Source organism: Chaetodon trifascialis, chromosome 5 (assembly GCF_039877785.1).
Source record: "Chaetodon trifascialis isolate fChaTrf1 chromosome 5, fChaTrf1.hap1, whole genome shotgun sequence".
NCBI lineage: Eukaryota > Metazoa > Chordata > Actinopteri > Chaetodontiformes > Chaetodontidae > Chaetodon > Chaetodon trifascialis.
The window spans coordinates 9,243,388-9,269,554 of NC_092060.1; the positions used below are offsets into that span (position 1 = coordinate 9,243,388).

At 40.7% G+C, this 26,167-nt stretch overlaps 1 protein-coding gene across 3 annotated transcripts in view; it reads left to right on the forward strand.

The window, feature by feature from the left end:
- aff2 (AF4/FMR2 family, member 2) overlaps positions 1–26,167 on the forward strand; it is a 134,462-nt gene that overhangs the window by 61,705 nt on the left and 46,590 nt on the right. For 2 of the 3 annotated variants that reach the window (XM_070962112.1, XM_070962113.1), the window contains exons 5-9: positions 11,197–11,241; positions 14,661–14,747; positions 17,141–17,177; positions 18,807–18,867; positions 24,109–24,163. In XM_070962112.1, the coding sequence (XP_070818213.1) occupies positions 11,197–11,241; positions 14,661–14,747; positions 17,141–17,177; positions 18,807–18,867; positions 24,109–24,163 (285 nt within the window). The remainder of the gene's footprint in view (positions 1–11,196; positions 11,242–14,660; positions 14,748–17,140; positions 17,178–18,806; positions 18,868–24,108; positions 24,164–26,167) is intronic. The other variant, XM_070962115.1, reaches the window with a different exon arrangement.

Here is a 26,167-nt window from a genome sequence, read left to right on the forward strand (position 1 = left end):
GACTACATAAAGCTCCTTTCTTTCCATTAATGTAGCTGTGTGTGTATGTGTTGTGACTCTTTTTGAAAGGGGTTTTCTTTGTCTCTGAATGTGTGTGCATGAGGCAGAGAGCAAGAGAGTGTGTGAGGGTCTATGTAGGAGGTGTTCTGTTCGCAATTAATCACAGTAGTGAATCTCCCTCCCCTTGTCGTATAATATAGACGTCATCCACAGCAGTAACTCCTCAGTGCTGCCGTAAGTGCTTCAAGCAGTGTTGTTTGTCTTAGTAGCGTTTAATTAAACTTTCTTAATATTATTGTGCCGCACTTAAACCCATTGACTGCATTGACAGCTTTCTAAAGCGAGATAACACAACACCGTGGTTTAAAGTGACCCAACAACACACAAGCCTATTGGGTAAAAAACTGAATGCAGAATTCTATAGTTTCTTTGGAACTGAGCTATTCAGGAAATAGTGGGTCAAAGTGAAACAGGAACACCCAGGGTCTGTTCCAGACGTGAGAAAGCCTCATTCAAAATCACAATAATGCAAATGACTGGAAATCCAGTCTTGGAAAACCTCACTACTTCATGTGTGTGTTACTCTGTTACTCTGTATATCTAGCAAAGTAATACTGGACAAAAAGGCAAGCTATAAGACAGCAGAGAATTTATTTTATAAAGCACATTTTATTATTCAACTAGAAATTGCAGTCCAGCCATGGTTAGTTATCTACATGAGTTATTTAAACATACTTGACCTTCCAACTTCAGACTAACAGGTCTTGAAAAGAGGGAGATTTGTCTCTTTTTTTTTAGCCATAATGGCATAAAAAGTAAGCTAATTACCTTGCTAACATGTATACTAAATAAAAATCTATTTCTATTAAACATGGGAAGTTTGGAAATGACACGCAGCAGCCAGTTGTGTGGTGACATTGTGAAAAGTCCATATAACAGCAAGCAGAGAGGGATCCTGAAGTGGATGGTTTCCCTTGTGACAGATGTGAAGTATGTTTCAGGGAAGAGCAGCCAGAAAAGATGCTGCGATGGGGTGAAAGTGAGCTGGAAAGTCTCGTCTTGGCACGCTTGATGGTGTGCTAGGTGAAAAAAAAATGACTCAGTGGAAGGTCAGTGCCAGTTATTGTTGCTGAGGAGATGATGTGCTGTAGTTCAAATCAATGTGTGGAAAAGAGAAGAAAAATTTCAGCTGTGCTGAAAATGCAAGGGATTGAGCATATAATTTGCAAAAAAGCAACATCTGCTTATTAAATCAAGAACAAAGAAGAGACTGGGTTTTAAGTGGGAAGTTAATAATGACCACCAGATTTTGTTCCTTTGAATGGAAACATAGCATTTTAGTTAGCAGCTTTTTAATTGTGTAGAAAACTTTGACTAATTTTAGTGGCACATCTGCAGTAGACGGATGACTCTGGGCCGTGCTAATACAGATTGAAGCGTTTAGCTTGGCTAACCGGCTCTAGGATGTGATCCATCAGAAAACAAGGCTAATGTTTTCAGCTAAACCACTCCTGGTGCAATTATATGGTCCACTGGCATTGATCATAGCTCCTCTTCTTCAATCTATTCTCCTCTATCCCTCTCTCGCCCCCTTTAATGGCTAAGTCAGTGTTAAATGTTTGATAAATGAGTTTTGAGACCGCTTTCCCATGGATTTATTAAAATTCTATAACAACCCTCTTTTCAGAGTGGGTGCATGTGTGCTTGAGAAAGAAAGCGATGGGAAATGCAGACTATTAGATATTGTGTGTGTGTGTGTGTGTGTGTGTGTGTGTGTGTGTGTGTGTGTGTGTGTGTGTGTGTGTGTGTGTGTGTACGTGTGTGTGTGTGAATATCAAATACTCTGAACAGGCTTGGCTGTTTTTCTCAGACACACAGAGATATCACAGTGCTGTTGCTAACATGTCAGCAAACAGTTGCCTATTTTCACATCCAGCAGACTCAGAGCATCACTGGAATTTAGTTTTGGTCTCTAATGCCTGAGAAATATGCCTGGTTGCTCAGCTGTTTCCGAGGTGTTCAGGTGTTTCTTCACACACTAACTGCTCACTCTGTCTTTCTGCCATTTGGTGCTGAGCAGGTAGCATAGAGTGGGTTTATTGAAGGTTTTGGCTGCACACAGCTGCCTGCTGCTGCTTGAAACATTGTTTATGTGAGAGGCAAGACTAAACCGGATAGTAAATGTGGTGTAAAACCATAACAGAGTTTATAACTTGGCTCAGCTGGACAAATGTGTGTGTAGAAAAGAAAAGAAAAGAAAAGAAAAGAAAAGAAAAGAAAAGAAAAGAAAAGAAAAGGAGGAATATGAAGCATCATACTATGCCAGAAGAGAGAAAAACATCCACACATGCAACTTAGTTTGAACTTAAAATGACCCTCTTTTAAACTGCCACAATCTCAATCTGCTGCTCCGAAGAAAATCATTAGATATACACAAGAAGACACACACACACACACACACACACACACCACACACACACACACACACACACACACACACACACACACCCTAACGCATGCACATGCTAGCGGAAGGCCAATTAGAGCAGGGTGAAAACGACAGGCTTTTTTGAAGCAATGTTTCAATGACGACATTTAATTGGATGGTAAATCAACTCCTTATCTGCCTCTCCACAGCTTGGTGTGGGGAGAATGAGATGGAGAAAGAGAGGGAGAGGAACGGAGGGAGAGAAAAGGAGTGAGATGGAAGAGAAAAGGGGGGATTGAGAGGAAGAGGAGGGACAGTGAGTGAGCAAAGAGACGAAGAGAGGGGGAACTGGTGCACGTGCATGTCTTTGCACAGGAGTATAATGTAACCTTGTCAGTCACTTATGCTTGAGTGGCAACTCTGGAACTTCATAGTGGCCCCAGCTGATAGGATGCAGTTACTTTAGAGGACAGCAACAGACCAGAACGCCATGACGGATGTGCATCAAAAACAAACCGACAACTCAAATCAGCATAATAAATAATGAGGCTTTTCCCCAACACAACCGACAGTCCCAGCTCATTCCTCTGTTAAAGTAATACTAGAAGTCACAGTAGCAGACCAGTATTATCAGTCAACACACCTTTTTCACGTCTCTAAAATATCCTATATCTGTGCCATCTCTGTAACACCTCCATTTTTGAAAATCTTATCTGTTAAAAAAAAAAAAATCTTAGCCAATTCATCAAATCAATAGCAATATAAGTATTGGTTTCAAGGATTTTGTGCCGCCCAGGCTCAGCTTTCCCTTGCAGGCTGGAAAAGTAGCTGTAGTAAGTTACAACAGCAGCCAGATTAAATCCATGTTCGTTATGTTAGTTCATTGGATTGCAATAGTGGCGAGAAGAAAAGAGCTACAAATAGAAAGTTTTCAGATCGCGCCTGGAGCACAATCCTTTTCCTGTTTGCTCGTCCTCACGCTCATTGTGTCCAACTCAATTATAGTGTCAAGAAGATATTGTTGAATACGGTTCTTACATGAGAGCTTCAAGGAAGGCGGCAAACACACACACACACACACACACACACACACACACACACACACACACACACACACACACACACACACACACACAGCTTTGACCACCAGCACCAAGTGTCAACACTGCCAACAAAACACACAACAGCATTACATGATGCGGCAGCACTACGGTGTGTGCACTGAGCGAGTCAGACGGAGGGATGGAGTGATGGAATGTGAGAGAGAGAGATAGGAAAAAAATGTGTCTTATATCTTCAACATTGGAGTAACAACTAGTACTGTGACTATAAAAACCACTTCAGTGACAAAGCGCCACAAAAAAACCTGCAATACAAGCCGAAAAACCAGCTGACTTTCTACTTGAGAAGTGTCAAGACGCAGAGTGTGTAAAAAGGCCACATGAGGTGAAAGACGTACTCGACAATCTTTAGATTATGAGGCAGGCTCGTACACAAACATGCACACATATCAGTGTACACGCTGAGTCACACACAGCAGCTGCTGAACCAACATACACACACACGCGCGCGCAGTCTCCTCTGAGGGTAGTGCTTGTGATCTATCTAGCATGCTGGTAATCCCGGTGATGGCGGTCACTCCAGCTCTGTAAACAGCTGAAATATGGATGATAAAAGGAGCAGATGAAACTGAATAAACGAGAAGCCTGTGGACAAAAAATCCTTGAAGATTTTCCAAACCCTGTTGGGCCTCAGTCTGATCCGTACATGACTCAAAACTTCAATCGAGCCAACTCGATGATTGACAGTTTTCACTTGACTTTGACATTTTTGGTGATGGCAAAGCAACAGTTTTCCTCTGTGGCCCATATTGGTCTCTCTGGTGTGCTGGAGGGCCGTGCTAAGAGATTCGGTTCAGTTACTCTGTGTAATTTCGCCGACAAAGTAAACCTTTTCCTCATCTCCCTGAGAAAATAGTTCTAAAATAAAACAGAAATGGGAGAGGATGAGTTAATTGCTCTCAGTGGACAGTGAGGAGAACGTGTTTACATTCATCAGGCTCGAGATTTCATTCTGTTTGACTTTGTCTTTGCATATCTTTCCATTTCTTTGCTCATTATCCTCTGTCATTCTCTCTTTGTGTTTCTTTTTTTCTAGCTTTCATCTGTCCTCACTGCCAATCTCCAAGTCAAATTTCACTACCTCTATGTTACTGTAGATATGAATAGACTGTATGTCTTCTGGGGTGTTTTTATTAATTCCTATTCTGTCATCCCACGTGCTTTCACTGAGTCATTCATCTCCCTGTCTCTCTCTCTCTCTCTCTCACACACACACACACTCACACACACACACACGTACAGACAGACGAGCTTGTGTTTCTGCAGTCTCAAACACATTATTATAATTACATCTTAATGATTTTTAATTCCAGTACAAAGGAAACAAGATACTCTGGTGGATTTGAAACATGAAAAGACACAGTTATAGAAAAGGAAATCATCTGAATAGAATCACATTAAATGTGTTTGTTATGCAATTTTATTATGCTTGTCGAGTGTAAACTGGCTCCTCACTAATAAGACAAATGAATATAATGAGTGCTCATTCAGCCAATTAGGATGGAGTGTTGGGCCATAATTCATGTTATATTCATATCCATGTGTTACATATGTTACATGAGACTGACAGTTATCGCTATTCAAGCCTGTGTGTACCAACATTTAACAGGCCACTGATGCTTATCTCAACGGGGATTACAATGCTCTCAGTCAGATTGTTGTCTGCTCTCCACTCCATGATCACCATCATTTTCAACAAAGCTCTGCAATTAATTGAACACATTATCTAAAAAGCAGAGGCATTTTGAATACGTTTGCTATCTCCTGAAAAATTAAAATTGAACCAAAAGTCAAAGATTTCTCTGTGTTTTCACATTAAGTTCAAATAGTTTGAAAGCAAACTGGACAAACCACAAGATTTTATGACAGTAGGTATGATTTTAGCATCAATTTGAAACTTAAACTACTATTAAATCAATTGTTAAGCAAGTGATCCCATAAGTGATGGACAGAAATGGCAACATTTAATGGACAATTAATTGATAACTATGGTAACACATCACCACAAGAGTGGGGGGATGAAAAGGGAGAGAAAACAGCTACTCCATGTATTTTGGCAGTTCCTCACTGATGCTCATAATGAGCTCTTTGTGACACCAGAGAACATAGATACATACCTAATTTTCAGTAAAGTGCTGCATGACTTGCTGTCAGTCATCAAAGTTTGATTTCATCATGTGGGTAGTGTCGATGATGGAGGATGACTGTCGCCATAACTGTCAATGAATGAGCACCTGTCGATCCAGGTAACTTACAACTCTTGTTTGTAAGAAGTCACTATGAACAGAAAAGAGACCAGAATTAAAGGGCAACAACATATCTTTGAATTTTTCCCCACTCTGAACTAAAGGTGTGAAAGTGACCTGAGGCAAGAGTGAAGATAAGTTCCATTACCAGTTTCATTGCTCTTTATATGATGATTTAAAGCTACACTTTTTAGTTAAATTCCATTCCTCCCTCTCTGTGGATGAAAAACTGACAAAAGCAGACAAAGTTCTTTGTTCGCAAAGTAATGTTATACATAAGTGTGTGAGCGTGCATGCAACAGAAATGATTGTAACCCATACCAGTCCAGTAAAAAGGACCCTAAATGCCCATCCAAAGCATACCCAAAGTAAACTGATTAATACAATTTGTGAATATTCTTTGAAAATAGATGCTTGCAGGTGACAATATCTGGGACTTATTAGCTAGAAAACACACTGGGACCACAGCATGAAGCCTTACACTAGTCCAAGTTCAATAAGAAACTGATAGAAAGTGAATATTTTCATTTTTTCTCCCACGGTATGTCTAGGCGTCCTCCAAAAATAGGCAATTTAGTATATAGTTGTCTGCATAAATATCTATATTTCTATTCTAAATTATGGCAATCCATATTCACATTTGTTGTTTGCTGTTGGAACGGTAAGGCGTTCTAGCTTTAAAGTTAGTTGAAGCAGGCAGGCTAATATATGTGTATGTGTTTCACTGAATATGCCTTTAAGGACTATATCATTGAAACTGAGCGGGAAACACAGAGCCCCTGTTATGCACTAAAAATACATAGAAGAAGTTGTGTTATGTCTGACAAATGTTTCCCCACTGCGGTAGAAAGTTTGGTGTCCTCTGACTCCATGCGAGCTCAGCACTTGTGCATGACATTGGATGTCATCCTCATCATTCCAGTGTGTATGTGTGTGCAGAGAGCTCAAACAATGAGTTGATCAACAAAAAAAAAACAACTGGCAATTATTTGTGTTTTCTCATCTCTGAGAAAATAATCAATGTATGAATCAATAATGGAATAGGTTAGTTGCAGCACTATCTGTGCCACTGTGTGGATATGGACTTCTGTGTGTTCCTGTATGTCCACATGTGTCTGCCTGTGACTGAGTGTAACTGCCTTGAGGTTGGTGTGTGTGTGCGTGTGTGTGTGTGTGTGTGAGAGAGAGAGGGAGAGACGTGTTCGTGTGTGTAGACGTCTATCTATCTGAGCAGCTATTTCAGAGAGAAAGGATTTCTGCCTCAGTAATTGCCTCGGCTATATTTTCCCCCCTGAATCCCCCCCCCACCCCCACTCCCTCCCACCCTCTTTCTCATTTTTCTTTGGTATCTATTTTCTCTCTGAATTGTGTCCTCTTTCCTCCTGCAAAGTTCCTGTCCGGCTCTCACTCATCGTTCCTTTCTCTTTCTCCATTTTTAGTCCTTGACATTCTGTCATCCCACCGTCTGATCAATTAGGGACACATAGTACATGTAGCCACTTGTCTATAAAAGTCCATTAAAGCCACTTTCTGATGTGGGAGCAGACTTCTATCTTTGTAATGACTCAATGCTGCGATGTTTATTTTAATACAAACAGTATGCCATCTGGTTTGGAGGTCCATACTCCAAACAGGAATCAGACACCCAAACCCTGGTAGTTTCAGCGTAATGCTCCAGTGAACTAAACACCACTGTGATGGACAGGGATGGCTAAAGTGAGGCAGAGAGAGACAGATGTATAGACGGATGGATAGCGACAGAAATAGACAGACTCAGCGAGCCTGAAATCATATGAGTGTTTCCATTTTTGTCTGTCAGCTGTGTTTATACTGAAGTGGGGAATCATGTTTAAATGTCCATGTTTGTGTCCATCGCGCACCTCATAGTGTGGACTCATTAGGGGAATGACGTGATGCCGCTCTGCATGGCCGGTACTCCACTATAGATTTACATTTGAGTGACTGTTATTTTGTCTACTCTCCAAACTAAACCTTCCACTGAGCCTGTAAAGACACTGTTTCATTAAGCCAATCCCCATGTGTCTGCTTCAATCTGAAGCGTTACAAACGTTGCCCATCTGTTTTATTTTGTCATACTGTTCAAATTTTGAAGTTTTGGTTGAAAGAAGCCTCAAATGTTTCGCTGGAAAGCCTTCATCCTCCCACTATGGTTTCCCGTTGACTCACTGTCTAATGAATATAATGTTGATGTAGACTAATGAGCTCATGTGAAAGCACAGCTCATGTCTAGAAAACATTCAGATGGATGTTTTGTTGTTGAGCTCAAGCAGGTTCGACTCTACCACACACACGCACGACCCAGCGAAGAATCACTTTTATTGTTCTGTTGTTTTTACAGTCAGTGATTTTAGGCTGAAGATGATGTCATCCTACTCATCATGGTTACAAAATTGTTCCTCTGTTCATGCTGGTGCTCTTAGTAATGGTGTGTCGCAGAGGTTATGGTGCTGTAATATACTAAACATGGGTTCTACGGTGAACCGCTCTCAGTCTCTCAGTCGTTCTCTGCTCCTCCAGCTCTTCCTCAGTCTCTTTCTTCTTTTTTAATGAGCCTGTTTGTTGGATTGATCTGAGATATGGCCCAGCAAACTGCTTTGTTTTGTTTTCAGTAACTTTATGGAAGCGATAATTTAGCAATGGACATTTATTCTTGCGTCTTGTAGGTTTAGGTTTACAAAATCTTATGTCTCCAGTAATAACGGTTTGTCTGTAATAATGCGGTGAAAAAAATGCTGCTGTGCGCCAAACTCGACCAAGCAGACAGCTGGAGCGGCCGACGTTCAAACCCGCTTGTGAAGCGAGGTTTAAAGTGTGTGAAGAACGCTTTATGTGTGGGGACAGTCCGGCCTCTGTCACCGCTTCATCCATACTTCCTGCATCATCTTTAACGACAGCGATATTGATTGTTGTTATTCTTCATGTCGAGCTCTCACTCCAAAACAGCAGCTCGTGAAGTCCGCCCATCTGTGGTTATTCAGATGTGTGTCACTTTAGCTTCTGTCTCTTGGTACAGAGCTGCTATCACGGTGTGACTAAAGTGTGGCCTTGGTAGAATTGTATACTTTGGCTCCAGCGTGTTTACTAACCTCTGAAATCCATCGTTGTCGACCACAGGAAACGGCCTGAAGTCTTCAGCTGTATATTCACTGATGCATCTTGTTATTTCTTCAGCTCTGGGCTGTTACAAGGAAGCGGAGCTCCAAATGCTTCTTTCAGGCTCCTTTGGCCTTTGGCCTGGCTGAAGCTTTGCTGTTTTTCAGGGTGGCGATGTGTCAGATGGTTTCTCATGTTTGATGTCTTTCCCATAGTGTAGTTTACCGTAGTCGGGCAGTATTTGCAGGTTGTTTAGCATTTGTCAGTTTCCTTTTTGCTGTTGTCAGTTCTTGAAATGAGAAAACCAAAATGCTGCCACACATCAGGTCAGAAACTCAATGGAGCATCCTCAATCTCTTTTTTTGTTATTGTCACGTTCATCTATAATGTTCTCGTTGGGTTTATTTTTCGCAGTGCTTGTCTTGTATGCAAAGGATGATGGGAGATCATCTTCTTGACTACTATGATTGCGCCTCTGCAGCTCAACCAAAAACAATACAATTTTTTTTTCTTTTTTTTAATGTGTTACACACTTGTCTAAATTGACTGTCCAGGCATCTGGTGTCACTAGTCCATATAACTCATGTCCAATAAGAAAGACTTTATTGACAAGGGCACATGTTAACACAGATTAGCAGCGTGCGGCCACTGAACTGGGAAATTCAATCAGAGTACTTGCATATATTTTAAGCTTAAACAGCTTGTTTCTTTCTCCTTAAATAAAGTTCACTCCCATGAATTGTGGAGCTGAATGGCCCAGTGGTTAACACGACACAGGCCAAACCACAGGCCTTTTATGGCTTTTTTGAATTTGAAAACTAAAACATGTCAGCTCTCTAAATGTCCCTTCATTACTTTTCTCTGGCCGCATGCACAAGCCAGTATTTATAAATCATACAAAGGGGAAATACCTCTCACCTGTCTGACCTTTTAGTTCCTTACACTGCACCAAGACCACTCTGGTCCTCTGTTCAGTCATTTCTGGTCATCAGCGGTAGGTCAGGGGTGACCACGCTTCCTCATGTGAGCCCCAGTCTGTGGAACAAACAGGCCCACCACATCACACCTGCCCCCTCTAATGCATTGTTCAAGCACAGCTAAAGGCCCCCCTCTTTCCTTTGGTTTTTGATTATACTTACATTAGTACGACTAAATGGGCTTTTTTTATAATGGTTGTTTTATTAGTTTTTACATTTCTCATTGATTTTAACGTAATCTCTTCTTGGGTATGTGCATGATTTTTGTTGTCCACTCTTGTTTTTGTGGTTGCCCAATCATAGCTTCACAAAACTAGCTTGGCCTCGCAGGTCTCTCAAACTATAGTAGAGTTTGTGAGGTAGTTTTTCTAACCTTTTTTTAAAAACCAAAAAAACAAGCAAAATTGTAAGAAAGAGTTTCAAATGGTTTGTTTATCTGCCCTAACGTTAGATGCAATTGAGAGAATGGACGGCTAACTAATTTACCACGTAACCGCGAGTAGTAGCCGATAGTTACTTGCAAGACCAATGAGCATGTTATTAAGTAACTAGGCAACATTAATTTGTGGGATTCCAGGTTACATTAAAATATAGCCCCTTTCATCATATTACATTAACTCTGTGGTTACGTTTTAGGCTGACATTAGCAGCCACGTCACCCCAACAGCAACATTAGGTCTACATTAGATAAAGTTATGATGCCAGACACGTAACAGTCACATATATTAAAAAACAGATCTTAAATTTCTCCTTGTCATACATGTAATACTGGGACTATCTAACTCCAGAATAGGATACAAGAATAATGTTTTATCAAGTGCAGCATGTCTTCTACATGTATCATCAACTGGTGAAGATGCAGATTTTTAGCCTCCGCCTTTTACCTAAAATTCTCTACGTATGTAGCCAATGAGTGAATATTTATATTTTAACCTTTCGACAAGGTTTTAGTTTCTAGTTTCTAGTTAGCTAGATGCAGCTAGTACAATGTGCTAGTTACAGCTGTCATTTCAACCAAAATCAGCAGGCACCATCTATGATTCATCTGCTTTTGCCAACGTCTGCCTGAACTCACAGACCCATTGTTTCAAAAATGATTAAGAACTTAGCTATCAGTTAAACAGTATGCATTCATCACGCAAGTTTGCCAGGTGGAAGTGGGCTGTAGCGAATGGTAAGTTATGACCGGTGTGAATGAATACGCGTCACTTTTTCATTGCTCAGTTCTCTGGTTTGCTCTTTCACATGTAATGTAATGGTGCTATGAATAGTCTTCAAGTCAGTCTCTCTCTTCTCTTTGTTTTCTCCAGGTCAGCCTTCCAAATGACTCCAGCTGTGTTGAAGAGATTCTGCGGGTATGTTGCTCGGGTACACACAAAGCACACACACACACACACACACACACACACACACACACACACACACACGGAGTAATTGCACTGATTATCAGCTGTTTTCTGTTTGCTCACAAAGACCTTCGTCTCTCTCCTGAGAGCCTGGTTTTAAGGAAAAAAGGACAGGAGGAGGAGGAGGAGGAGGAGGAGGAGGAGGAGGAGGGAGTGAAAGGCAGAGGGAGAGAAAAGAAGATCTGTTGGCTCAGGTCAATGATTATACAAGTTTTTGTTTTTGCAGGATGACTTCATGCAGAAATCTTTTCCACGATTTTTTCCTCTCCTTTGCCCTCCTTTCATCCCTCTCTCTCTGCCCTACTCTTTTCCTATCTGCATGTCATCAGAATTACATCAAGCAGACCCATTTTTTCCACAATTTCCCCTCTCTCCTGTCCTGTCCTGTCCTCTCCTGTCTTTTTGTTTTGTTACTGAGTTCCTTCAGACTGATGTCAAAACAGAAGTGTTTTCCCACAGACCTTCTCGCCAGTCAGAAGACTTGCAGCTGCAAAGACAAAGACCTTCTCTGACTGCTTTATGTCAAGTTATCTCTTTCTCTCCTCACTCTGTCTGCCCCTCTGTATTTGTCTCCATCTCTTCCCTCTCCTTTGTCAAATCACTCACTGGGCAAGCTCTCTCCTTCTCTCCCTATCTGTCTCCTCTCTTCATTCCTCTCTGCTCTCTGTCATTCACCTCACTCTCCCTTTCACAAATCAATACGCTGGCCAACAGGCTGTGTGACAGATAGTGTGCTGTGAGCTGCATGAAAAGCCTTTGTCAATAATATCGGTGCACTATTGAATTCGGTCTGTGGTTTTTAGCCGTGTCAAGTGGAAAGATCAGGGAGTTCAGAATGTGAGGTGAGGTGAATCGGAGCGGAGGCCTGCGGTTCATTTTTCCCATTCTGTGACGGCACAGCTACAAGCTGGTTGTCACAGAAACATTGTTGTTTTGGATGTTTTCACAATTCAAGGTAACAGTGTCTATCAGAGATATTGTGTACAGAAATAAAACAGACTTCAAACCGACATCTTTCAAACCCTTAAAAGAGTAAGTATATGGACCACCTTATGATACAAGAAACCACCTTTGTCTCTTATACATATAAGCATATTTAGCTAATCACAAACAAAATGTGTCCGAACAATAAAGACAGACATTTAGCAATCCCCAGATAAGTGAAACTTCGCCTCCACAGTGTCTATTGTTTTCTATATCAGTACACACAGATGGACAAATGTGGCCTCTCACCAAAAGAAAATAAGACTGTGGTCCTGATAAACTTTTTATGGACACCCCCTAACCAATCAGAAATGATGAAAAAAAAATCTTTACTCAGAATCTTTGAATTTATCTCTTTGAATTCATGATTTTTGAGTCTTAGGAAGAAAGTGATTGAAAAAAATCATGTAAAAAACCCCTTTTTTCTCTCCTTTTTTTTGTCCACTGGATGCATTACGTTAACGTAACGTAACGTTTAGGCCACAGCTCCGTCTCATCTCCATCACAGTTCCAATGTGCGCTGGAAGCCTGCCAGAAGATTTCTCTTCTGCTCTTCAGCAGACACATTTTCAACATTGTTTTCAGTTGTTATTTTCATGTGAATGACAAACATACTGTCCTGAATATACAGTTGTAGCTCATTGTTCAACTTGGTAATACTCTGTGGATATACTTTACCACCAAGAAAAAATTAGTTTTGCTACATGTACACAAAGTCAGAAACAAATGAAAAGCATTGGCAAATATGAGGGCAGGCTGCTTTGGCAGAAAATAGACCCAGTGTGTAAAGACAGTGGAAGAAACATGGGAGAGACGATCCAACCATGTGTCCAGTGGACACTGAGGGTAAATGTACATTTTGTGTGTTTGTGTTAAGATGTAATTATGGATAATACAACTAGTAGAAAATAATTGCAAAATCACAGTGACATGGGTCTGTATTAATGTGTGTGTGTGTGTGTGTGTGTGTGTGTGTGTGTGTGTGTGTGTGTGTGTGTGTGTGTGTGTGAAAGGCTGACAGAGTTATTTCAGTCATTTCTAGACACACACACACACACACACACACACACACACACACACACACACACACACACATATATTTAAATATATGCACACACACACATACACACACACACACTACCATCAGGAGTGCCGTCTGTCAAAACACAGAAACTCCTCGAGGAGGGACATGATGATGTCAGAGAAGAGTTGCCTAGCAACACACCATATGTCGTCAGGCCAAGTGTGTTACAATTGCAGAGAGGGAAGGTACACACCTTCAAGAAGAGTAGACTCATGCCCAGGAATCTTTGAAAATGTTACACAGCTCATTTCTACACACACTCTTCTCACCCACGCACACACGGAAACATGAGTCATCTGATGAATGTGAGTCATCACTCCAGAGGGGGCGAAGAGACGCATGATGGGAAGTTGTGATGTCAGTGACCTTTCCAGCCCTCTGACCTAGTGACCTGCTGTAAATGTGTGTGTGTGTGTGTGTGTGTGTGTGTGTGTGTGTGTGTGTGTGTGTGTGTGTGTGTGTGTGTGTGTGTGTGTGAGTGAAATGTAGCATCTATTAAATGATACATACACAATATACAACAATATCCTACAGTTTACAAAGAATCTTACTTTCAGGTAAGTGTGAGTGTATGTGTGAGAGAGGGAGAGAGAGAGAGAGAGAGAGAGAGAGAGAGAGAGAGAGAGAGAGAGAGAGAGAGAGAGAGAAATGAGAGTGTGCTTGCATGGAAAAATTAGCTGGTGAGCAGATAACAGATTTTGCAGCTGATACACACACACACACACACACACACACACACACACACACACACACACACACACACACACACACACACACACACACCTTGTTGTAATTGAAGCTTTTACATACATTGAGACCAGATTCAACTGTGTGATTAGAAAAGCTGAAGGGGGGTGTTGCTGCTCTGCTGCTGCCGCTGATGTGCTGCTTAGCTGTAATGCAGCCGACTGGAGTCAGCTTTTATTTTGGTAATTCAACAACTCTGCACTTAGTTCACTCTCAGTACACTGATCCCTGGTGTGCCACCAACTCCCCATGCTACTCTCAGTTTATACTCTAAGTTATATTAAAGTCGTTTCTGACGGGGGACGCTTCAGCACAACCTTGATTGAATGCTGACTCCACTCCTTTGCATCAAAGATGTTGCATAAGCAGTCCCTTTGCTCAAATTTGCTCAACTTTAGTCATTATTGCTGCTCAGACGATGCTTTCCTCAGAGCGCAAACTTATATTTATCGTGAGTTGTCGGCTGTTTTGTTTGGACTGGTGCCAAAAATGCTAAAATACCAAATTATTTGAATAATAACTATGCAAATGTGTTTGTGTTTTGTGTATTCAGGAGATGACGCATTCCTGGCCTCCTCCTCTCACGGCCATACACACTCCTGGGAAGGCTGATCAGACCAAGTTCCCCATCCCAAACAAGGTTAGTGTGAAAAGGCTCTGATTCACCAAAGTAAAAGCTATACTCACATTAAGGCTTAAAAGTGCAAATTAATCAAGAATTACAAGCCTGGTAATGTATTTTGTTAGAGTGGTGCTCTGACTACATCCTTTTCCTTTATTTGTGTATGAGTCAGTGAGTGGTGGAAAAAGATGTGACACAGTTGAAAAACCTTCACTTAAACTCCTACACTTACTGGTGGCTCATCACAAAACTAACTGCAGTCTGTCACTGAGACTCTTCAGTCTGCTAATTAGATGTGATTCATAAATTCACTGCGGCAGTGATTGCTGTGATTGAATCAGATTACTGTTGCCTCATCCTGCACAGTGGCACAACTGACAGCCAATGAAATTAAAATCTCAATGAAATATTGCATGTTTAATTCACTTCCTGTGAGGAAGTGGACATGAAGAGAGCCTCTCCTTCTCTGCAGAAGTCCGTACTGTTGCTAGTAATATTTTTTATATTAAATGTTTGGGTACCACTTCCCAACAACGCAACTTCTATAAATGCTTTTTTAAGTTGTACTCAGTGATTTTTCTAATGGTTAGTTAATCTAATGCTTTATAGTTACTTATTATAAGAACATGTTTTGGGTTGCTACGTTGAGAAATTCCTCTTTGGTTGGTGTTAATCCTCCTCCAAAGCCCCTTTATTAACAAATGATTAGCATTAACATTTAACAGTTTATTAACATTTACAATTGTATTATAAGTTTACTACAATTACAGATGATGCTCTGACTTTTGTTGTTAAATTATTGTAATAGAAGAAACCGCGGTCCCTTATTGGTAATGACATTTGTAATTGCAGACTTGATGGATTATTGCAAACTATTCAAAAAAATTTTTTTCACAACCTGGCAATCCAAAAATTGGTCACATTAATGGCTTACAGTGATATATAAATCATTAGTAAATGACTTCTCTCATAAAGAATTAGAAAAAAAAAAAACCTTTACAAGGCCAGGTTGCACCAAAAAATGCCACAAGAAAATTCAGCCACAAAGCTTTGCAAAAGATTTGGTTGTTGAAGGTTGTTTAGTGAATTAGCTGGCAAGCTAACCGCTAACAGCTAACAAGCTGGTAACGTACTAACTAGTGCCTGTTCTAGTTAGCATGTTGCCCAGACAGTTAGCTCCCAGCTAACTGTCAGTTACAAGCTTGCTAGCTTGTTCACTAGCAGCACAATAAGTTCACGCATTTTATTCCAAAAACATATTTCTATAATCCACTCCTGTCTCATATCCATGCCCCTTTTGTGGAGCAGCTTTAATTGAAGTGGATGGTGCAACACAGCTAATAGCTTTCTTCATTTTAAACTCTCCTGTGCTTCATTACTTTAGAGGCCAGCATTGTCAGGATACAATCCACTGATTTCACTGAAATATATGATTTTAAATGCTGGTGTGACCAGGTCTGCAGAAGAAGGATGGCTTATTAGAAAGATGTTCCAATGTTTGTTTGGCGTCTCTCAATCATCTCTTAAAAAAACGTAAATAAATAAAAAATCAACCCACATCAGGCTCAAGAAAGCTTTTCCATTTTCTATTTTAAAAACTTGATGTCTGGCCACTGTTTCCTTTTTACCTTAGAAAGCACCTCTGATTGACAACAAACAAGAGAAAAATAAGTGTGTTTTTTTTTTAACACGAGCACTGATAACAGCCGTGGCTAAACACTCAAAGAAAGGATTGTCACTTACAGAAAGCCAAACTTCAACAGAAATATCGAGGCAGTGACATTGTAGCATCGCCCACACTGTTTGTTTGACAGGTGATGTTGGAGAAGTGAAGTGCAGAAATGTGACAATAGTAATCAACAAAGACTGAGACACAATAAAAGCGGGGACTAAAGAATCGCCACTTCAGAAGATGGATGTTGGAAAAGTTTCCCCCGCTCCTACAAAAATGCTTTATGACACCTTGCATTGTAAACAGTGGGAATATTTGTCACATTAAAACCAACCTAAATGTTATTTTCAACATTTATTTCAGAAATGGAGTAATATTCTGACTGAAACAGCAGGCGTATTTTTTTCCACTTCCAGAGTGCTTTTATGAATCACTTTTAATGTGCAAAACATCAGATTGGTGGTGATGTCAAAAGAAACAGCAACGTAGACACGGAGGCAGTGAATCTGGCCCACTAGTTAATGAATTAGGAAAGACTGCTGTGGCGCTTTCAGCCCCCAGCGTCACACTAATCCTGCCAGAGAGTTTTTAAGAATGAGGTGGAGCGACGACGCGGGGAGATGAGAGGATCTGAATTCTGTGTAATGGCATCGTTGGGCTTCTGTGAAATCAATAATGACATCTGTTGGTTTATTCATTCAACTCATCGCCCTCTGGCTTTTTCTCTCCCTCTCTCTAGGAGTCACAGCATGTGACCTCGGGCTACAACTCCCAGAGTAAGTTTCCCAGCATCAACACTCACCTACCAGCTCTATGATAATTAACACTGGTGAGGCCATAAATACCACCCAGAAGAAATGTGAAAAAAGCAGCTGATGTTCAAATGAATTCATTGCCACGGGAGCACGATAGTCTGAAAAGCTTTGCTTTCATCTTTCTGTGTTCATCTAAACTAGTAATCAGATAAACAGGATTGCACTCACGCAGCTCAGCTGGTTTGACTGATTGTGGAGATGTTTTTTTTTTTATTGTTAATAGCAGCAAGGATGCACAGATATAGGACCACAAATGTGTCCCTCAGTATTTAGATATGGATGCTGAAATACACCACAGTGTGATCTGCTGCCATTCATGGACGACTACGCATTTGCATTATGTATTACCAAGCTCACACTCAAGTGGTGAGTGGAGAGTGTGGACTGTTTATCAGGTGCTTGTTTTTGAACTGACAGCATCCAGATAGAAGTGGGCAATATAGATAAAATGTTCAGTTCTACAATGCAATTCATGTTGCAAGATGTTGATGCATTAAGGACACGATGTGATAATTGAGCTACCTCTGCAAAAGTGATTTAAAAATGATTGGAGCTTGTGCATGGTATTGCTTCCCTTGGCTAGGGACAAACCATGTTTCAAGTCCACCAGCCTAATTGACATATTGAGATCCAATCACAGTTCAGGCAGAACTGGGATAATGAGGATGCTTATCAATGCCAGGGATAAATGCAAAGGTATGTAAATCAGGTGTCATTAGCCACATACTATACCCAGACACAGATCATGTTAATGGAGTGTAAGTGTAAACACATTAATAAACCTTAGACCTGGGCGAGCTTAAAATTAGATAGTGTGCTTTCCATGTGCAGCATTTGTTCATTAGTCCCTCCCTCACTGGTAAATGGCAGTTTTTCAGATTTCAAACAGCTTATTTTAATTAAAAACTCTAATATTGGCTTAAACATGCTCACTGATTTTTGCAACATTGCTCACAATTGTCTAATACAACAAGACATACTGAAGGGATTGCTACCCAAACATGTGTACATACATGTGCAGCAAAATCAGACCAGTTGATAAAATCTCATTTGTCTCCTGATATATATCATTAGATCGCCCAATACTGGATTTAGTGCATCACACAGTCTGACTCACATCAGATCATCAAAAGCTCTTCTGAACTTATGCTCCTCTGTTAACCCTGTCTTGTAGTGTTTTGAGATGTTTGTGATGTATATAAAACTGAAATATTTCCCCACTGGCAGGTTTTTCTTTCTGAAGAAATACAGCTGACTAGAATATCAAATAGTGTGAAAGGGTTGTTTTCTAAAAGTCTGTATATCCACACTAAAAAATAACAGAATAATAATAATCAAGTTGTTGTTGGCCACTGCATTTCAGTTTTATTGCGAAGAGACATTTGCTTTGTGTTTTTACCCAAACTACATGAATTGAATAACACTGTGGAGTGTCATGTTTTGTGTGCTTTGTTTTGTGTGCTTCCATGTGTGATAATAGTAATACACATCTTTAGTAATTTGAGTCTGGCTCCTTGTCAAACAGTAATCACTATCAACCCAAGACACATGCAAAGCAGTGACACTTAAATGTCCTCTGTTGTGTTGCAGAGCGATGTACTGTATCAGCTAACAAGCCCGCTGCAAAACCACCAGCTGCACCACAGAAGTCGTGAGTATTTCTCTCTCTCTCGACACACACATGCTCGCACACACACAGACACACATACACACACACACACACACACACACACACACACATAAACAGAGAATTTCTGACCCGCTGCTGCGCCTGCCTCAAGGTGAAATTAAGCTTGACTCTTGGATGAAATTCACTGCTGGTAGGAGGAAAAAAAGATTGTGTGGATCAGAGCGGGAAAGTGCAGCTACATTAATTTAACGTGAGCCAGGAGCATATTGCAACATCTCTGGCTGCAGCCCACTTCACTTCACTCACAGAGCTGTACAGCAGGATTCATGGCAGGGTGAGATTGGAAAGGCAGAAATCTTGGCTTGTAAATCCGCCTCACGTCCCTGATTCATCCTGTGCTTGGCCACGACAAGCTTAATGATTTTGTTTTCGAAGTTGACCGTTTCCTAAATGCCTCAACGAACAGCGATTGTCCAATCGTAGCTGAGTAACTGTAACTATGTACAGTAGCCATGGCCTTTGGCCTTTTTAAAATCCAAAACACAGTGGAAAAGTGTAAGGAATGGCTTAAATGGTGTGTTTATCTGCTGAAAGCTGTAAACTTTAGCATGTCCAGCTAACTAGCATGCTTCTTACAGAAGCACTGACCCAGTGTTACTTCCAAGACAAAGGAGCTAACTACATTTTGGGAGTTATAGCTAACTGTTCCATTTCCACTGTTTGGAAGCTGGTCAATGATGCTGCTATAGATCAGAGTGTAACATTAGCAGCTCTGTCCTTAGTTTTTACTGGATTTGAAGATGTTTGCACTCCAGCAGCCCCAGCCAAACTTTGCTCCCAAGATAGCGTTATGTTAGCCAAACACTGGCTAGTCCCCATCCTCAGGCCTTTTGAGTTGCAGCATTAAGAGTGGAACGCACTGCTCAAAGAATAATAAACAGTTATGTTAGATTTAATGTTTTCTGCTTAAATCCCCATGCCACAGTACAAGAATAATGCTGCTCTTTTACTTCAATGTCAGCACATACATCATAAACTGGTGGGGATGCTAACTTTTTTTTTCCAGGACACGTAGCTTTAGCCTCAGTCAACTAGAAACACTGAAAGTCAGTGAGCGCCAGTGTTTGCAACTAATTCATGCTGCTAACATTAGCTTTATTAGCTAGCTAGCTAGCTGCAGCTGATGATATCTGCTAGCAACATTTCTCATTTCAATGTAGCTAATAGTCACCACCTGGAATAAGCTGCTTAAATACTTTTGTGTTTTGAAATCAAGGACCCATTGTTTCAAAAATGACTGAAACATAAATAACACACCATGTAAGAATGGAAAGTGTAGCGCCATAGTAGCTAAGGTTGGCAGGGCTTAGTCAGTTATCCATTTTGATTATAGCAGTTAAAACAGATGACAAAGAACAGAAAAAATATACGAAACCTATTTGTAGTACCACATTTTTGTGTGACTTCAAACAAAAAACTGTTATTTTTTGCTTTTGTCAAATTATTTTGCTCCTCGTTTAATTTCCTTCTTCATCTCTGGAAGAGGATTTTCACTCTATCCACTGTCATGTTATCCCTTAAACATTAGTTCAATATGACAACTCCTGTGTTACTACCTCTAATGAGAGTTTTCAAGTGCTAAGTGCCATGAATTATTTATACGTTTGATGAAATCTAATTTGGAAGAAGGAGAGAAAATGTGGCAAGCATGGTGTCAGAATGGAGCTTTTGAAAATGAAAAAGACTTGATGGCCAAAAGATGATGCAAAAATCCTGCAAGTTAAGAAGACGTCACGGCAGCCTTTAGTTGGCAGTAATTCAGCTGCTTTGATTGAAGTTCCAGGTCAGCTTGTAAACCCTCATTTCCTCCTCTGTGGATACTTACATACTTAATTATATCTCCATTAGGATCATGCCTGCTGGAGCTGGAGTGCTTTTTGTGACTTATTATACTATTTTGCTTCCAAAGCCGACAAGCCGTTGTCTTTTGATTACCATCATTTGCTCTGAGGTGTAATTTTTTCCCATCTTGTATTTAAGCATAAATGATATTTTGTTTATTAAGGTGAAATTATTGTTATTGTTAAAAACAATGCCTACTTTACTGCAGAAATTAAGCTATTCTTTGTTGTTACTGTGATGCTCAACAGCGAAAAATGTAGGGGATAATGAATAGGCCCACCTCATCTTATTCAAGAATAATTGTGCCGTTGAGGCTAATTGCTATATTCTTCACAGAATGTTTACTATGTCCGGCCATTACAGAAAACTCATCCAACAGTAATCCCTCTCAAATAGGCTCTGTACCTTAATGGTGCATTAGGAACAAAAGCAAGAGAATTTGTGGTGTTTAATTTGTTCTTTCATTAGAGAGGAGAGCAGAGAGCATACTGGAGCCTCCTGCTGCAGGAGTTCCATTACGCTCTGATCCAGTCCTGTGATGCTGAGACGACTGCATGGATGTAACAGCGGAAGAAGTGAAGAAGACTTTTGTCTAGTCGAAGCAGCTTTTTGCGGGTGCTCAGTCAGCAGTGTTGTATCACCTGCTGGCAGCAACAGAAGCCCGGTTAACTACTGCATTCCTGCTTTTATTTTCACTGAACTCTCTAACAGTAGTGCTGGGCTTTTCACAATGTAAAGAATCACTCATAGTGCCCTGTACAGTGTAGCATCCTGGATAGGGTAAGGAACTAACAGCCAGCGTTATGAGCTCAGCTCTCTGTTGTGCTCAGTGTGTAAAGAATGCTCTCAAAACATGGTGCTTTGTCAGCAGCAAGTAACAGGTGACCGGTGAGAGGAGGACAACGGGACAATAAGCAGCCTCAGTCTAATTGTGATGGTATTATACTTATTGTAAATAATATAATATATAAGTATAAGTATATATATATAAGTTGGATGGTGAATCCAGTCACTGTAGGTTGTTTTGGACAAGTGATTGTAGTGTAAGTTCTGAACTTCAGCACCACTATGTGCAGGTGTATGCAACACAGCTACATCTTTTTACAATACAAACATTTATTCCTTTTCATTCCTAGACATAAGATGAGCGGGAACAGCCAACGAGGAATCAGCTACAAGCTCTTACTGAAAGCAGTAATCTGCTCTCAACATATAGCATCAAACATACCAACCCAGTGTTTTATGTGATTGGAGAAATATGACAGAGCATCTCATAACAGCTACAAACAAATTCTGAGGAATCATCCAGCACTGCAAGTATGTACACATATGCGTCTGTGTATTAGTGCTTCACAGAAACACAGTCTGCAGGCATAAGTAAAGTCCTCTGAAGCTTATTGAACGACAGTCTGTGTTCAGATGTCTGCTGTTACTGCAGATTAATGTAACACAGTAGTAGCATTCAACATCCATTTTCTGCGTGTGTGGTTGGTGCACTAGTGGTTCCTTACCTTTTGGCCCTGTGACCTTTCCTTATGATTTATATGGAAAAGATTAGAGGAATGTAAAAATGTGAACATATTTTGGTGGTACTATTCTTTTAGACCCCCTTGGGAACCCTGGCCTTAAGCAAACCTTCTGACACACAGCAAGTAACAGTACGTGTTTCACATATTTGACATAGCTCTTATATACAGGATAATGTGGGATGTTTGCATAGCAGCGATGGCCGCCATAAAAAGCAATGGAAAGAGCTGCACATAGAGAATCTAAATTAAAAGAAGATCCAAGGTGATCTTGTGCAGCAGTGATCGCTTAGCACCAAATTGGATTCAAGAACTGATAAGTGAGAGGATGACATACAGTAGATTTTCCATTAGAACAAAGCAGGACAAGAAGCCAAGAGGGACAGAATTAAGGCTGTGAGGTGGTCTGAATTGGTTAGTCTTGATTGTGGACAATAATACAGAGACACTGCCAGGGAACTTTTTCTGCTTGAGTCAACTGAGAGAAAGATTTATGTGCACATTGTGTTTTGTAGTCTGACTACTTGTGCATCCAAAATTCTGCGTTGAGCAATTAGTCATTAGCGGAGCGTGGCTTTGATTTAGCTTCAGAAAATATTAGCATCCTCTCAGACAAACTTCCGCAAGTAATGGAGCTCTACTGGCGCTTTACTTGAAGAAATAAAAAGACTCCATTTTATGAAGGCAATTAAGAGCCCTGTAGAAATTTGATGCCGTGCTTTCCAAGCTCTGCAAGTCATGGATGCTTTAGTCCATAACTCATTTATGTCTGACTGCGTCTGTCCTCGTAGATGCTTCCACTCTCTCTTGCATTTCATTCCTTTCCCCTCCATGCTTCCTTTCCCCTCTCTTTCTCTCTATTGAGTCTCCATCTCCCTCTCTCTACCCTCCTCGTTCAGCCTTCTTTTCTCCATCATTATCATCTCCATCTCCATCTCGCTCTCTCCATCTGTCCTTTCTTATGAAATAAAACATGAATCCATTATTCATTCATTCAAACATATCTATCATCGCCGCGTGCTGCACTGTGCCCCTATCTGCAAAGCTTTTTTTCACCACTCATATGGTCCCGTCTGAAAACACCCAACACTGGGGAGTGTTTTTTAGCGGTGCAAGCACTGACAAGAGTGGTTCGTGAGGCAGTAAAAATCCCTTTAGGGGATTCTCCTGTCATAACAATAGCAGTGCCAGCTTAAAATAACAGTAGTTTGTGTGGAGGGTTTATATAAAGCAATAAAACATGGGAACTTGCCAATGCACAGCACATAAATACTGAATAATTTGTGTGGTAAGAAGCAGGTGATGCTCAGAGGGAGGTCATGTTATTGACTGTGTCTTGTATATCTTTTTCATAGCCTCCATACATCTATATTGTTAGAGTTTCATCTCCAGCGTGGGGAGAATAAAACAAGCACAGCTAATAAAGGCAATAGAGCAACAAGCAGGTCCTCCACCAAAAAAAAGTCCAATCCTCGTACAATCCTGACCGAGGGACTGATCTCGGCTGAGCACGTCCTCTTTGTTTCCAAGGAATTCTTGGCTGTAGGTCAGCGGTTGTCAGACAGAAAGTTTCCAGGTGAAAAAACAGTCTGGCTTTCCTCACCAAGCTCTAAAAGCTGAACATCTGGTAGGTTTTTAGCAGCGAAGTGCTCCATCCACTGTCCACTTCCTCATTCCCAAACGTGAACCAGTGCAGCTTTTGCTGTGTAATTAATCTGTTTGCCAGAAAGGTTCATCAAAGGGAACTGCCGATCACGGCGTGCCATATCCGACCTAATACAAGCAGACAGCAGGTCACGGCTGCAATAACACTTGTCCCTTTGTCTCTGCACAGAATGTTGGAGGATGACCTGAAGATCAGCAGCGATGAGGAAGACGCTGAACAAAAGGTGAGCTCCCTCTGCAGTGCGTCCATTCATCCAGCTATGCAAATCATCTCTCGCTCCAGCCTTGCCTCCATCTGTCCTCCAATCGTTCATGCATTCACATTCATTATATTGAACTGATCTTTGTATATAGTATGTGGCATTTACTGATTAATTCATCTGTCCAGAAATTTACTTCAACCCATCTTTCTTAAAGCATCTATTCATAATTAATTGCTCGTCTCATTCAGTTGATCTGTGCGTTCAACCACCTTCAAACGGCTTTTATATACATTCCACCTCCGTTAGGTGCTAAGTCTTTCAGTCACAGGTCAAAGCTGTGTTTTTCCTACTTCCATTTATCTATCTTTTCAGACCAAAGTTAATTTAAAAAATATGTTATAATGTCCTTGTTAATTTGAAAAAGAAAAAAACAAAAACAAAACAGAACAGTAATCCAAGTAATCAGTGACAGCAACCTTTACAACAGCATCATAACCAACAGATAACAGGGCTGACTCATGTAACGAGTAATGGTAATGTGACTTCATAGTGGTCAACAACACCTGGCATGTGAAAAGTCCAAAGCGCCATAAAAATGTGCAACTATTTAGTAAACTCCTCCTCCATTCAGGAGAAAACTTTACTGCACACATGTTGGATGTTATTAGACAGCTGACAAGAGAGAGATAACAGGAAGAAAGAGGCGAGAGAGAGAGAGAGAGAGAGAGAGAGAGAGAGAGAGAGAGAGAGGGAGAGAGAGAGAGAGAGAGAGAGAGAGAGAGAGAGAGAGAGAGAGAGAGAGAGAGGGAGACGTGCACCAACGGTCCCTGAACGGATGCTAATGCTGCAGTTGATGGTCGGTGTCTGAACCCTCGGACCACCGGGGCACCTCGAGCCATTGATTGACAGGTGGCGTGATACACACCAGGTCGTGTGCAAGCTTTACCTAAACACTAGACAGAACACCGGTGTTCTGCTATGACTGAATGGGCTGACAGGTAAATGTATGGAAAGAATAGTAATGGCACAAGCACATATATAAAACCTTTCTCTTGCTATTTCCCATGCATGACACAGTGTTTCACATACAAATGGCGTATGTCAGGTTACGTACAGGGAAGCACTGAAACTGAAGAAGAGTTTTTTACGGTCAGCATGCTCATCTGTAGATGAGCTATTCTGACAGTGTAGTTTTACAGTGTCCCCACTTAGAAAGGCTTTAGAAACTTTTAAAAACTTTTAAAAGCAGGCTTGTAGAAGTGTTTTTGTTCCTTTGAATTTGGTCCCGAAACGTTGACCAATGTCACACAAGTCACTGCCGCCAAAAAGAACTTGTGATTTTTAAAATAATTTACTTTGTTGATGTTGCAAAGTGCTCATAATTACAACAGCAATGACTTATTATTCTTGCACATGCAGTTAACCATGTCAGGGACAAGGACCGCAGAGCATGAATGTTTCCATGCGTCTGTAAAGGCAGATAATACAGTATGCACCATGCATCCGATTTCAGCCTCAGAAGGATGATGCAGTTTCTGTGGAGCCTGTGTTTTGCATCTACTGGTGAAGTTCATGTGATGTGACTGAAAGCTCCAGAACAGCTGGACGTTTCAATTAAAAGGATAATTAAATTTGCAGTTAATAATTCTTTCATTATTCTGGCATTAAATGGAGAAATGATGTTTGGATTTTAAAATGGAACTGCTAAATTCAGTTTAAGGTTTCGTGTTAAGCTTTTGCTATTTACTTTGGCAATGCGTCAGCCTGTTCAGTTTATTTGTTTCCTGCTTTAACATTTACAGTTTCCACTTTGTGATCATTTTGAATTGATATGTCTGAAGACATGTAAGCAGTGTGCCACGTACTGGTTCCTTGAGGTCCAGCCGACTGAGTAATAGATGGAGCTCTCAGACTTCTCCTTTTAATGCTTTTTGTGTTATTATTTTATTACTTTCGTAGAGCATCATTTAAATGCAAATTGAATTCATCAAGTTGTAATAGCTTTTTTTAAATTGATCAAATTAG